General features: G+C 39.3%; 1 protein-coding gene across 1 annotated transcript; it reads right to left on the bottom strand.

Annotated features, from left to right (window-relative positions):
- Positions 1–413: 413 nt before the first annotated feature.
- Positions 414–13,444, bottom strand: mnd1 (meiotic nuclear divisions 1). Its single transcript, XM_004065961.4, has 8 exons — positions 13,195–13,444; positions 12,391–12,456; positions 11,419–11,476; positions 9,369–9,517; positions 8,044–8,118; positions 7,839–7,953; positions 3,834–3,878; positions 414–1,500 (listed from the first exon to the last, which is right to left on the bottom strand). The coding sequence occupies exons 1-8, from the start codon at positions 13,195–13,197 to the stop codon at positions 1,394–1,396; spliced, it is 618 nt and encodes a 205-aa protein (XP_004066009.2). The 5' UTR covers positions 13,198–13,444; the 3' UTR covers positions 414–1,393.
- Between the last annotated feature and the right edge of the window lie 351 nt (positions 13,445–13,795).

Below are 13,795 nucleotides of genomic sequence, written 5' to 3'. Positions count from 1 at the left end.
ATGAGAATTTTGACCATCTTTTGCTTCTTTAGTTACAAGTATCAAATCTGCCACACCTGAGTCATATAAGCCAACTTTTACACACTGCATACATTTTTTACATATTACTACTGACAGATGAGTTTATACTTTTTCGTGTGACAAAAAAAAAACTACAATTGTATGACTTAAAAGTTGATAAAATCTTTATCTCTGGTCCCAATAGTTGAGGGTGAGTGAAAATGATGATTCAGGTTAAGGCCCTACACTGTTACAAAAAAGGAATAAGCAGAAAAGTGTGCGTTTAAAAGTGCTTTTTAGGTTCCTATGGTGAAATGACGTTGCCTCCCTCATTATGCGGTGACATGCAAATTGTCTGAGCCAAGACAGGTTGGGCAGGTAAACACAGCAAGCAACATGAATTACCACCAGTGTATGACAATTTTTTCTTTAATCTTTGAAATGACTTTTGCCAAAATCCTCAGTCGTATGGGTGAGTGTGTAAAGAACAAGAACTTTTAACCATTTCAGTGGCAGGTAAAAAAAAGAAAAATCAGAGCTACCAAAATATGTCAAATATAATTAATCACCTTACAAAAAAACTCAAGAGATCAGCAGGATGTGATGAGACACACAAACTCCTTTAACTGGGTCAAATGAGTGAACACTAAACAACCATTAAGCTGATAAGCTTTGTTTTTTTACGCTAAAGAAATGGGCGACAGTCATTGAAGACGTGCTAACACAGCAGTAAAGTATTTTCACCAAAAGGTTTGCAGCTGTGAAAGAAAAAGCAAAACACATTAATTACAGGATTTTGTACCACCCTCAGGGCAATTAGTCAAGAAATTTAAAATGTGAGGTTTAATGTGAAGACGTGTGCGCGCTAGACTTCAACTCAAAGTCAAATAAATTTAGACGCCAATTAATTTTTACTTTATTTGAATAGGAAAACTATTTACAGCTATTTAACATGCCATTTGTCCCAATACATTTTTTCTGGCTCAAGATGACCCACTGTAAAATAAAATTAAAACAAACAGGAGAGGTCATGCAAAACCAAATTTAAACCATCTGTTTAAACCATCCAAATGCAACCAATGCCAGTGGAAAAGTTGATTCCCGTCCGTCATCGGCTCGGAGCTCTCAGTTTCAAGTCAACAGGTGTCCAAAGAGTCAAGCTGTTTGTCACAGGACCCTGTGACTCCTCACAACCGCGGGTGGCTCGGTCCCCTCTCCAGTTGCACCCGAGTAATTTATTCCCTGGTAAAATGCATCTGGAAAACTGATGTTTCCACCTCACGCTGTAAACTGAATCCGGATGGGTCCCCCCCCCCCCACTCAGAATAAACACAAAAATCAACAGCAGAGCGGTGAGAAACAGACTTCAGGGGTGTGTCTGAAAAGTTCACGGTCAGTCCATGTAGTCAAAGTCATCTGGGATGCCGAAGGCTTTATTAATACGGCTGTCGTCGAAGGAGAACTTCTTCTTTGTCCAGGACTTGATGGCAAACACGTTGTCTGGAAACAAAAATGCACAGCTGCCATGTAAATCAGTGGGGAAACCGACGCACAACCAATCAGATTGACAGCAGAGTCAGTCAGGAGGTGACAAATTGAAGCTGGACTGGACAACGCAGCCTGAGCGCACAGGCGACACCATCTGCTTCACTGCTGCTTCGCTGTTGGGTGAAAGTCTGCTTATTTTGGCCGAAGGTCTGATTGATACTTCCTGAGAGCAGTTAACGTTTCCCACCAATTAAAATCAGCAGCACCTGGAAACAATCTATTCTGACCTGCAGATAAACATCTGAGGAAGGTAAAATCATTTAGCATCCAAGAATTGGCCCGATCCATTAAACCATTGTTTCCCCTTCATCTTACCCTTTTTCTTCGTTAACAAGGAACACGCTTTTTAACTCACTTTTCTCATTTAAAAAGATTAATTCCAATTTTTTTAGAAAACATTTCAATGTTTTGGGTTATTGCAAGTCTGAAATAACTTTAAATTGGTCTCCTTTTTTTTATTTTCAACGGGTATTTGTCTTTCCATTTTCTGTTTTAGAATTAAAACAGAAAATGTTGTAAGTTTAAGAAGAAAAATGAATGTGCATAAAACCATACTACTTTGCTTTGTTTATGAGGCTGTTACTAAAGCTCATGCTCTTCCTGGTTTTTCTGTAAACAATGTCAAAAATCTGTAAATATAAAAGCCTCCTGGTAAATGTTTCAGGCGAGGCTTAACACACAAAACGACCGAGTTGCAGCAGCTTCAAAAAGTATCACCTGTTTTATTCAAATTCAAATCACATTATGGGTTCAGTGAAAGCTGCCATGACATGAGGAAAGCTCACGATTTGTAATATTATATTAGTGATCAATATTGTGATGTCGATATAACTTGCGATATATGAACAAATACTCCAAATGACCCTCGTCTACTGAGGTCCATTCGATTTTTCAACAACGTAAAGGGGTTTATTTGATTCGTTAAATATTTCTTATGATTGTTTAAGCACATTTAAGGTAACCACTTATCGCAATTTTCCTGAACTTCTATGATCTGCATATTGCACAGCTTGATATTGCGATAAAGATAAATTTGCAATTTAATGTGCAGGCCTACTTCAGTGCGTTTATATGAGGTCATAGTACAGGACGCGGGCCGCATTGCGGCTCATGTGGGTGCGTCGCGGTTGCTTTGCCATATTTCATGTAGGCAGTCATTTTTTAGAAAGTTGTGAGAGTTTGGAAATCTTGAGTTTGTCCTGTGGTCTGGAGCAGGATGAAATCCACTTAAATCCACTTTAAAGCCTTGATGTCAGTAGAATAAAAGAGCGTTCAGAGGCTGCAGTGGCCTCTTCCAACATGCCTGGAGGATTCTGACACTGCTGTGTTTGAGTTTGGCAATAAAGTCCAACAAGAGCTGACAAGACCGTACCGTCAGATGACGCAACACAAGTGAACACGCCAACATTTCAGGTGTTTAAAAAAACAAAAAACAGAAGTCCCCAATAAAAGTAAACTCTGTCCTAGTCAGAGACTTGATAAACTAATAATTATTATCAATTTAGGACTGCAAGTCCAAATGCAATACTAATCCAAAAAAGTATATCGCGCAAACATTTCCTCATGGGGGGGGGGTTTGACACTCACTCGGTCCAGTTCACATTTACTGTCAATGGTCTTAAGGCTTTGTTCTGAAGGGGGCCAATCGTACCCCCACCCCCCAATGATCTGGCCCCAAATAAACCCACAACCTCCAGCCCCCACACACCTGCTGTCCCAACATCACTCATCAACAGGGGGTTTAACCCTTTAGGCACAACCCATGACTGGTTACCAACACCTTGGAAAGCAAACCATTAGGCAACAGATCAAACGGGGGGCACTCATGAAGCTGTTGCCATGACAACACCAGCTCCTCTCACAGTTTAAGCTACAGCTGGAACAGAATCCTGGTCTTTAAACACCATCATTGTTGAACACAGGACTCGTCACAGATAGTTTGCTTGTTTGTTAGCGGCGTCCTTTCCAGTGGAGGCTAAACGAGTTCACCCTCACCATTAGCGTTTTATAAAAAAAAGTCCCCAAAAGAGGCTGCTGACAGACGGCATCCCTCTGTGGTACACAAAACCGCTCCAATTACCCAAGGAGAAGCCCATCACTGAAAACAGTCTACCATTAATCAAAGACACCCCCCGCCCCCCTTCAACATAAACAGGGCCTGTAGAGGCCAGTCTGCTCTCTCCAGGATCCCAACCTTCCAGCACGCACACACGGTTCTCCGAGAGTGAAGGACGCTGCAGGGAGTTCGCTTGCTTTTACAGTAAAAATGAGAAAAACAGACCCACCTGTCCACCTGGAGATAGCTTCTTTAGCTACAGCATTGGACTTTCCTGCAAGAAAAGAAACTGAGATCAGTACCTGTGCAAATTTCATTATGTCATTTCATTCCTTAAGCTAAAATTCCTTTACACTCTGGCTGCAATGGCTGCATGCCAGGTAAACAAAAAACAAAAAAAAAGGCTTTCCACATTGAAACGGGAGCAGACGACGTATTCGCAGAACTCTTCTTAAAGTAATATTTGATGATGAACTCATCAAGGTTTCTTTAAAAAAAACCTTCGTGTTGCAGACCTGTCTACTCTGCTCCAGTGGGTCATTTTACCAGCAGTAAAACCAGCTGCTAAAAATAACCCAGTGTTCCAGAATAACCATCACTGCTGCACAAACTGGAAGAAGAAGCCTTTTGAAAACAGACTTATGTTCCTCTTTAGCTGGGTTTTCTTATTGAGCCAAATCTTGCACAGCAAGTCAAAAATGACACATTTTGTGTCAGATCAGCCATTAATGGTAAACAAAAACTATTTACATAAAAGGGTTTGAGCTTTATTTGTGTCTTTTTTTCTTTATTATTAATTATATGTTATAATTTAGACGGACGGGCCACAAACTCCCTACAACAGGGAGGGTAAAGGGGGGGCGGGGTTGCTCCACAGTTCCACCTACAACTCGAAGCTTCTGTCGCTCTGCAGACAGAAACTACGTCCTAGAAAACGACACAGGTTTTTAGATTTTAGCTAAAACAGCATAATGATAATTAAAAGACCACTGAGAACACTTTGAAAATAGTTTAAAAGATGATTATGATGATAGTGATGATGATTGGCAGGCACAAAGACAAATACTACAAAGCTAACAATTGTGGTAGACTGGCCTAAGGAACTTTTTTTTTGCAATAAGTTCAGTTCTTTTATAGACTGTAGGTTCATGTCTGAGCTCATTTATGATGATCAGAAGTTCTGCACTCTTTGTAAAAGAGTGTGATAGACATCGCACAGCTGCACACACCCCTGAAGTACAATTCTTTCTGCACTTGGAGGAGATGGTTATCTGCTGCAAAGCTGTGTGCGCACTAAAGTAATGGACACAAGGGCATGTGGAGACAGAAAACTGAGGGGGGAAAAAAACAGAAAAAGGCTGCATGTTGTTGTTGACTCCACCTACAACTGCTGTACTCAGAACTATAGTTACGGGGAATTTCAGGACTCAAAGCAACAAGTGGTTCTTCTACTATTGAATGTTAGAGAAAAGATGGACACTTCAGCAGTCACACCTAGCAAAAGTAAAATGCGTCTGTATAATTGTAAACCATGAGTGGATCATTTGTGTAAACAGGTTATATAATAATCCACAGCACAATTCATTAAATATTTGTTCTCTTATTGGTTTCTGCATTAATGCCATTTACCCTTTTTGGTTCATTCCCACTCCAATCATCTATTGATGTGTTATAAAAGCGTCCCAGGGGTCTTTTAATTCTGGTTCTGCCCATTTTAGGCAGGATCAAAAAACCTGTGTCATTTTCTAGGACGTCGTTTCTGCAGAGCGGTCGGAGTTCATTAGAAATTCACCTCTGAGTTGTGCGTGTGACCTCTGGCATGGAGTAAACCCCGTTGCACAGAGCAGGGAGCTTGTGGCCCGCCCCGTGTATTTTCTACGTCACAAATAAACACCTTTTCAAACGGCATTTTGTCATCTGCTCCAGATTCACAAATACCGGTACTCAGAAATGCAATTTTAATGTTGAGTTACTCTAAATATGTCCTCAAGGACAGGGCAGGAAGAACATGTTAAAAACAACAATCTTCGTCGGCGTGGGTCTTTAAATTGTACAAGTTAAATTTAAGGATTCTGTTTTTTTTATTGTCATTTTAAAAGCACATAGAACGTCCAGGCCTCTGCATGTCGGCACCTTAGATACTCCATTGCTCATTTGGTTGGAAACACAGCTGCCTGTTGCATGCTGCTTCTCATGGACTAACATGACAAAACCAAGTTGATCTAAAAGAATTGTTGTGTTTTAGTGTTTGGGTTGCACCAGGGTTTATTGTTTTTTCAGATAGTGTTCTTTTGGCAAGTGTGAAAGCTGATCTGAATACTAAATCTTGACTAAAATGGTATTAAAAGTAACATCAGCATAAAAAAGTAAGGGGGGGGAGCAGAACTTTGTATAAACTAAATGCCTGTATTGAGAAACATCGAGAGGTGCGAGTTACTGTGAAGCAGCCAGAGCAACGTTTGTGCTCATTGACCACGCCTTTGCACCGCCATTGAGTTTCAGCTCCAGCCTTTAGAGATACAAAGTTTGCCCCGAGCAGAATGAAAAAAATAAAACTAAAAAACCTGACGTGCAGGATTTCCAGCCGAGCAGAAACCTCTGCCTCTGCAGGAGGCTCAGCTCTGTTCATACCATCTGCCTTCCAGGGCCGGTTAGCTGCTTTGTGACATGTTTGCCAGACAATCGGGGGGAACCTGCAGCTGAAAAGCTCTGCATGCTGGTTTGCTAGAGGATCAACTTTTTGACCATTTTTAAAACAATGTATCCTTGGACAGTTAACCCATCAGTAAAGGTAGTTTCATCCCCAATGTGAATGTGGTCGAGTGTGTGCACGGCAGCACAGCTATGAAGACAGCTAACCCACAACAACTTTAATCCACTTCTCTAAACACCCAAACCCACTTTTTAAATCTATTTTCTCATTCCATTCGGTTGTAGGAGCCACTTTTTTTTTCTCTTTTCTTCATACATGCAAACAAAAAGTGGGACAAAAACTATCCAAAATCACAAACAGGAAAGAGAATCTATGAACAAATTGACAAGCGGGTGAGGAAAACAGTGAGAGCAGAGAGTTATTTTTAGCATTTGGATGAGTGTGGAGAACTATTCAGCGCCTATTAAAAATATGTGTGTGCGTGTGGGAGGATCGTTTCACACGCAGTAGTAGTGTGGTAAAAATGACAGGAAGGCTGTTAAAAAACGGGTTCAACAGTGACAAAAATGGAAGGCCAAAGTCATCTCCACCCGCTTGTTCTCTTCTACAGTCACTGATGTCATGTCCAAGCTCAGGCTCAGTCCAGGTCATTTAACGATGGCAATCTCACAGATATGAAGTAAAGAAGTCACAGAGCAGAGAGAAATGTACCAGTCGTGATGACTCAAACTTCAGGACTCCTCATTTTTACCGAAACAAGAAAATTTACAAGCTCAAAAAGGATTCCCGTGAAATAAACTATCATTACTGCAGCAAAATCAGCAGAAGTTTTATGAATTGAGTTAAAGCTCCACTCCAATCATTTTTCTGTGGTAAAGGCATCCCCAGTGGTCTCAATTATGACAATGCTGTTTTTAGATTTTATTTTTTTTAAAACAGCCGTTTTTAAGGACATAATTTCTGTAGAACGGCAGGAGTTCATTAGAAATTCCCCTCTGACTTGGGGGCAGGACTGTCGGGGTTAGCTTACAGCTCCTCACAACCACAGCCTAGCATTACTGGTGCAACCCAAATAGCGAGCAATATTGGAGGCTTCACTCCAGGACATAGTTTCTGGTGTCACACCAGCTATGAACAGAAGGAAGAGCAGCGAGCGTCAGCTCCATCATTTTCACGTGGTGAATCGTCTGACTGTGCTGCTGTCTGTGGGGAGAACTCTCAGGCCATTTTAACAGTCAGAGCTGAGACGTCAACCGCCACATCTGTCCTCAGGAAATCACTTCAATGACATGCTGATGCCAAAATAGCCGTTTTCTCAGCTAGGTAAGATAAATATGCAGCATACAACGCCCATTCTAAACGTTTATGACGAAATATTTTCTGTTAAAAAAGATGAAGATATTGTCACATGTGAAAGTAATAGGCGACTAACTCAGACTTATGGCTAAATCCAAATACTCCCTAAAGATGATAGACAGTCTGTCATGAAGATGACAGACTGTGGTTGATGGTGTGAAGGCATCAAAGCAGCAGCTGGGAATTAATGTAAACCAAAAAACCAGCCCAGGGTGGGGTACTCACTCATGTCTTCAACAACTTGTGGGTCACACTCTCTGTACTGGTCCAGCTCGGCCTGCAGCTGTGCTCGCTCCTCTCTCAGAGCCTTCAGCTCCTTCAGCAGAGAGCTCCTCTCTTTCTGCAGACATACACACAAACCCTGTTTCACCTTTGACCTTTCCCCGCACACTCTTCCTGCCGTTGGCGCTCACTTTGAACGCACTATTACCGTATCTTGGCGTCCAACTTTCGCCTTTTCAACCACTTTCTGGAGGGTCGCTTTCCGCTGCTTAGCATCAGAGAGCTGGAAGACAGAACAGTTCAGTTGTAGACGAATACAAATTCCTGAAAATATTAGAAAAAAAGAATTTTTACACTTTAAAAAACACAGTAGCATGATTACTCTAAATACATTGACACAATAATTATTTACAGATGTTTAGCACAGTGCAATTAACTATTTGACTAAGTATGTTTAGGGCTTTTTGAGCTTGTTTTCTTTTTTTTTTTTACTACTTTACACTTTTTTTGTGGCAATGCTTGATACCAATCTTTTAGTGCAACCTCAGCTTTTGTTTTACAGATATTTTTCTATTATAGAGCTTAAAAATTAAACAATAAACCTAAAACTTTACAAAAACCTTAATTCCAAGTGATAGTGTTGTCATTTGAACCACAAAATTGAGATCACACCCTTTTTATGTTTAACAACAAAAACCTAAAGTGTAAAGAAAATATCTAAATCCAAAAAGAAAAAGCAAAGACAAGCAAAACGCTGTGAAAAATAAAAAAAAAAACAGGTGAACTTTCAATAAATTACATACAATGTTCCAAGGATTTATTCCAAGGGGAATCAAATGGATGTGATATGATGTTTGTTTTAAACCAACAAATTCAAAGCTATAACTTTTTTGAAACTTTCACTTTAAATTTGGAAACATTACTATTGGGGTGTCGATGTCATTTCTACGTCATTGTATGTAAATGGCAAACGGAGCGCTGACTGTAAAGACCAGTAAAGGTTTTTAATGTAAGCTGGGGACTTTTCCAGTAAAATCATTGCATTTATGAATAAAACATTCATGTTTATTTACTGTTAATCTCCCGATCAGTCGATTCATAGCCTCAAACTAACACTGAAATCCTGATTAATCATGGTTTAATAACAGGAAAAGGCCATATTTTGAGAATTTCCTGCTCCGTATCGCTGATCATTAAGAAATGCCCCCCCCCCATCACTATGCTGTGCACCAGCAGAGGGAAGTGGGTCCCAGCGACCACGAGGCCTTCAAAGACGAGCGCTGTGACTTCCTGTCAAACTCACAAGTTTGAAATAGATCTCTTTTTCTATTTCCTTCACTATTTTGAAGGTTTTAAATGTGCATCACCAACACAGTGAAATACAAACACAAAGCAAATGTATGTTTTGTTTTGTTTCTCTGGAGAATCTTCTGGTTCTTTCTGACCTCCTTGCTGTCAGCTCAGTGGTGTGTTTTTACAAACTTTTCCAGCGTGTCTCAGTGCTTTGAGCTCATGATGCTCACAGGAACAAACCTGTTTCTGCAGCTCCTCCAGTTTGTGCTTGCGAGCATTTAAGGCCTTGCTGGGAAACGCCCAGTAGTAGTTGGATGTGCCAACTCTTTCACAGTCCACCATGTTGTCATCAACCAGGCTCTGCAGCACGTCCTTCACAGTCATGGGGGCTTGGAGAATAAACAGAAAGAAAGAAAGAAAAAAATAGAGCAGGAACTAAAATTGCTCCTTTTTGTTTTTGTTTTTTTCTGGATTTGCCCTTAAATGTGTGAACTGCTGAAACTAATGCAAGATAAGCTGACGTTGTTCAATACAAAAAAACAAAAACAAAAGTTCTCAGACATGACGTAAAGTACATCAGTGCATCCCCCTGAGGATCAACGCCATGTCTACTGTCTGCTTCTCCAAACTTCCCCAAACTAAAGCCAAACATCTGCAGCCGATTTGGTCGTTCAATCCTGATGTGGGGACGTATGCGAGGTGCAGAAGCAGTGGAGCAGAAGTTACATCCTGAGGTGTTGGCGGTGAGATGGAATACGGCTATCCGCTTTGCAAAGGAACGGCTGGAAGAATGTTAGACCGCAGCAGCAGGAACAGACAAAAGAAAGGAAAACATTCAATCAAACTCCACCCAAACCAGTGGGTTTTCTGCTTGAATAACTTTCAGGATGTGTGATTTTCAATTATCGGCATGTTGCAGATCCCCCCCCCTGTTCCTCTCTAACCGGTAAATGTGCCTGCAATGCAGATCTCTCACTGCTCCCTCCCCCCACCCCTCCGTAACTACATTAGGCGTCAGTGTTTGGGGTCAAAAGCATGTGCTTTCAATCACCGCAACGAGATCCAATTTCTCCAGAGTCATGTTTTGTCCAATCGAAGACAAAACCCCTCTTCATTTCCCGCAAACACAATCTGCTCCATTTGATTGTTTTTTTCTCCCCTGAGCAGTCCGGTCCTCAAGTTTTTTCATTCTTGGTCTGTTTTCCCTTAATGTCCATAAAGTGGGAGCCCGAGTCGCTCCTTCGAGGAAATACGTTTAACTTAAGAGCTAGAACCCGTCAGCAGCTCTCTGCAATATAAAATGACTGCTATTGATAGGCCCCGTTCTGCTTTACAGACTAAATACAGCTCAGATGGCAGGAGCAAGTCCTGGTTGCCATGGCAATCCTCTAAGAACGTCACCAGTGTTTCAAGAATGCATGAGGGTGCAGAGCTTTTTGGTACCAACTCCACTGTCTTAAAAGAGCTAAAAAAATAATAATAATTAAATGTGAGAATATTTCTCACCTACAACATTTCAAATGTTGTAAATCTTTATTATTCCACTTACAGGGACACAACCCATTGTCGATCCTGACACTCGACGGGAGCAAAGTAATTTGAAAACGCCTTCTTGGATGAAAAAGTGAACAACGATGATAAAAATCTGTTTAATTATGTAAAGGTAAATCGGAAGTTGTTTTTTTTTCTTTTTTCTGGAGGAATCCACTGGCTCTTAAAGTGGCAGATCCCTTCCTCGTATGATTCATTCTCTTATTTCATTTCTTCTTCATGTTTTCCTTGTTTTACAAACAAGAACCAGTCTGGAATAAATCTTCATCACTGTTGGAAATGACATATAGAAGCCCCATAAGGAGGGAAAAGTCCATCTGGGGAAACACGTTCACTGCCTGTGATCAGTCAGATCAGGTTACTTCAATCAAGCCAAGTATTACAGATTAATCGGATCTATTTATCTCATTATCAGCTGTTGGGTTTAATAATAAGCAGCAAGTCCACAAGCACAGAAATACAGACTTTATATTACAGAGGATTTCCCACATCCTCTTTTGTCTACTTTGCTTTTTGTATGTTTTTTTTTTGTGTTATGTGTGTTGTTTTTTGTGTCATGTTAGGTACCAAGTGAGCCGCCAGGGGGCGACACAGATCAAGTCAACTAGAGAACAGCATTTATAAAAAGTAAAAAAATAAAAACATTATAGAGGTTTAAACTTATTAAAAGGCAGAGTAAGAAAATGCTTAATGTCTATTTATTGTGGATTGACGACTGTTTCAGCTGTTGATCACTCACCTATGCCTTTACTCTTGGGTGCAATCTTTTCTATGTCTTTAAGTTGAAAAACATCTTTCTGGAATGAGAAGAAGAAAACAGCTTCACAAATGCATTACCTCTTTTTTGTCTTCATAAATGAGTCACAAACAAATCGAGCTTTTAAATGTAATTTATTTAGCTATTCTAGGGGTCTGAATCACATGTGGCTCCATGGCCACAAGACATATTAAATAACATTTTTTTCAAAAAATAAAAGTGTCTTGACGTGATTTAATTTTTGTTATATTCACGATTTAAAGGCTGAGATGCTCACATAACAGTAAGATAAACTTCTGCAAACTCTGCCTATTATTAGAATGAGATTAAGGCACCTATTATCTTATGCTGCACAGCAACGTTTAGCTGTTGTGCAAATCAGAAGTGCTAATAATATACATTTATGTATCAATGTATTAACTTCTCTGTTAGATTAGAAATCTTTCACCTCCTGTTTAATATTCAGGTAACAGTAGCGGTGGTGAGAACAACATAAGATGAGGGATGTGTAGAACAGGGCAACTTATTTAAAAAGAAGTCATGCCTGCCTCTTTTAAAAATAAAAGCCAATATTAGATTTGGAAACAAATGTTATTTTTGAATTATATTCTTATGTTTTATAGTTGAAAAACTATAAATCAATAGTAACAATACTAAACACCACGCAGAGTTGTATCTTATATTAAAAGCCTTTGCTGCTTTTAATCCCGTAGAGTCTTACTTTGTCAAAAAAATATATATATATTTTTTTAAATGCACTCAAAATATTTTTTTCCAACATCTGATATTGTTTTTATGCACAAAAAAATAAAATTAAATGTTTTTCATGAAAAGATGCTTCCAAGTGGCAAAAACAATGAAAATGTTTTAAACAATCATTTAAATTAAATCCACACAATCAATACAGCATCAACAATGTGACACAGAAATGTGACCAAGATGACATGAACTCACCGATTCAAAGAAAATTTCCATCATTCTTGTTCTCTTCTCCTCCAAACTGAGGCCTTTCTTTTTAGACTGTAACAAAAAAAATTATTTTAATCCTAACAGACCATGCCTGTTCTTCATCAACTTTTAACAGAGCAACATGTAAAATATTCTTACCTTTAAAGATTATTTCTTTTAAATTGTATTTAGGTTTGGATGTATCACATATACTGCAAACTAATGATATATGTAGGCAATTTTCCCCATCCACTGTTAATTGAGAATATTTGAATTTAGGTGAAAAGGGAAAAGAAACACTAATATAACACACACATTAGAGAACACTGAATCTGTAGTTTTCCTCCCATCCAACAGATGGCAGTATTGCATTCTAGGGGTGGTTTAAGTCGTGTTAACGGATGTAGTTAATACACTTGTATTATATTAGACCCCAAATAAAGCACTTTTAGAATTTAGACTTTCATAAAAACTACTCTTTTGGGAGGTTTTCTATATGTATTTAACTGTGAATCTTCAAATCAACGTCATATTCTTTACGAAGAAAAAAACCCCCGTCAACCCTGATACTTTGAAAAATAGATCTCACTAACAAAATCCTGAAGTTCACTGTAGTTTCCAAACTACATTAACATTAACCGTAACCATTTACATTAACCGTTGAAGTTTGTCTATTTTGACATCTTATTGTAGCGCTTTAATTTAAGTGAGCTAGATTGCAGACCATGATAGTATGTATAGTTGTTCGCTCGGCGCTTCCTTCACCGCACATCAAAAACCCACACTGGCATATTCAAATCCCCGTCTTACCATTTTGTGATGTGAAGAATTCCAGCCGTCCACAACATTAAAATCTGAAAGTGTTAAATTGAAGGTTCTACTTTGTTTCCGATCAAAGAGCAGAAAAAGAATCCTGAAATTCCCGCGGAAGGATGACACGTAATGATGCTGAGTTTAAGATCCCCCGTAAAAACGCATTCTGGGCCAAACACAACGCATTTTAACGTTTTAATTGCAGCAATAATTGGCATTTATCCAGAATAAACCAACAACTGAGAACATTGATCAACTGTGTAACATGAATCCCTCTTCCAAAAGATTTATTTTTTAAAAATACGTATTTCAAAGACAAATATGCAAAACTATTAACAAGAGTTACAGCTGATATCTAACATCAAACTGATTAACCCTTGTGCTATCTTAGGTGACCCCACCCTCACATTGACGTGTTCTCCTTACCATGAAAAAGGTGGAAAGATTTCATGTAATCCACCAGTGAAGATCACAAATCATTGAAAAAAAAAAGGTTCAGCGCACTGTCTCTAATGGGTCTAGATGACCCAACTCCCAATGTTAAAATGTCTAGGATAGCACAAGGGTTACGATGAACAATTTTGTTAACGAGATTCCA

This window comes from Oryzias latipes, chromosome 1, assembly GCF_002234675.1.
Source record: "Oryzias latipes chromosome 1, ASM223467v1".
Classification (NCBI taxonomy): domain Eukaryota; kingdom Metazoa; phylum Chordata; class Actinopteri; order Beloniformes; family Adrianichthyidae; genus Oryzias; species Oryzias latipes.
Note: the sequence above shows the minus strand (reverse complement) of the source record. Positions and strands in the feature narration are given on the sequence as shown.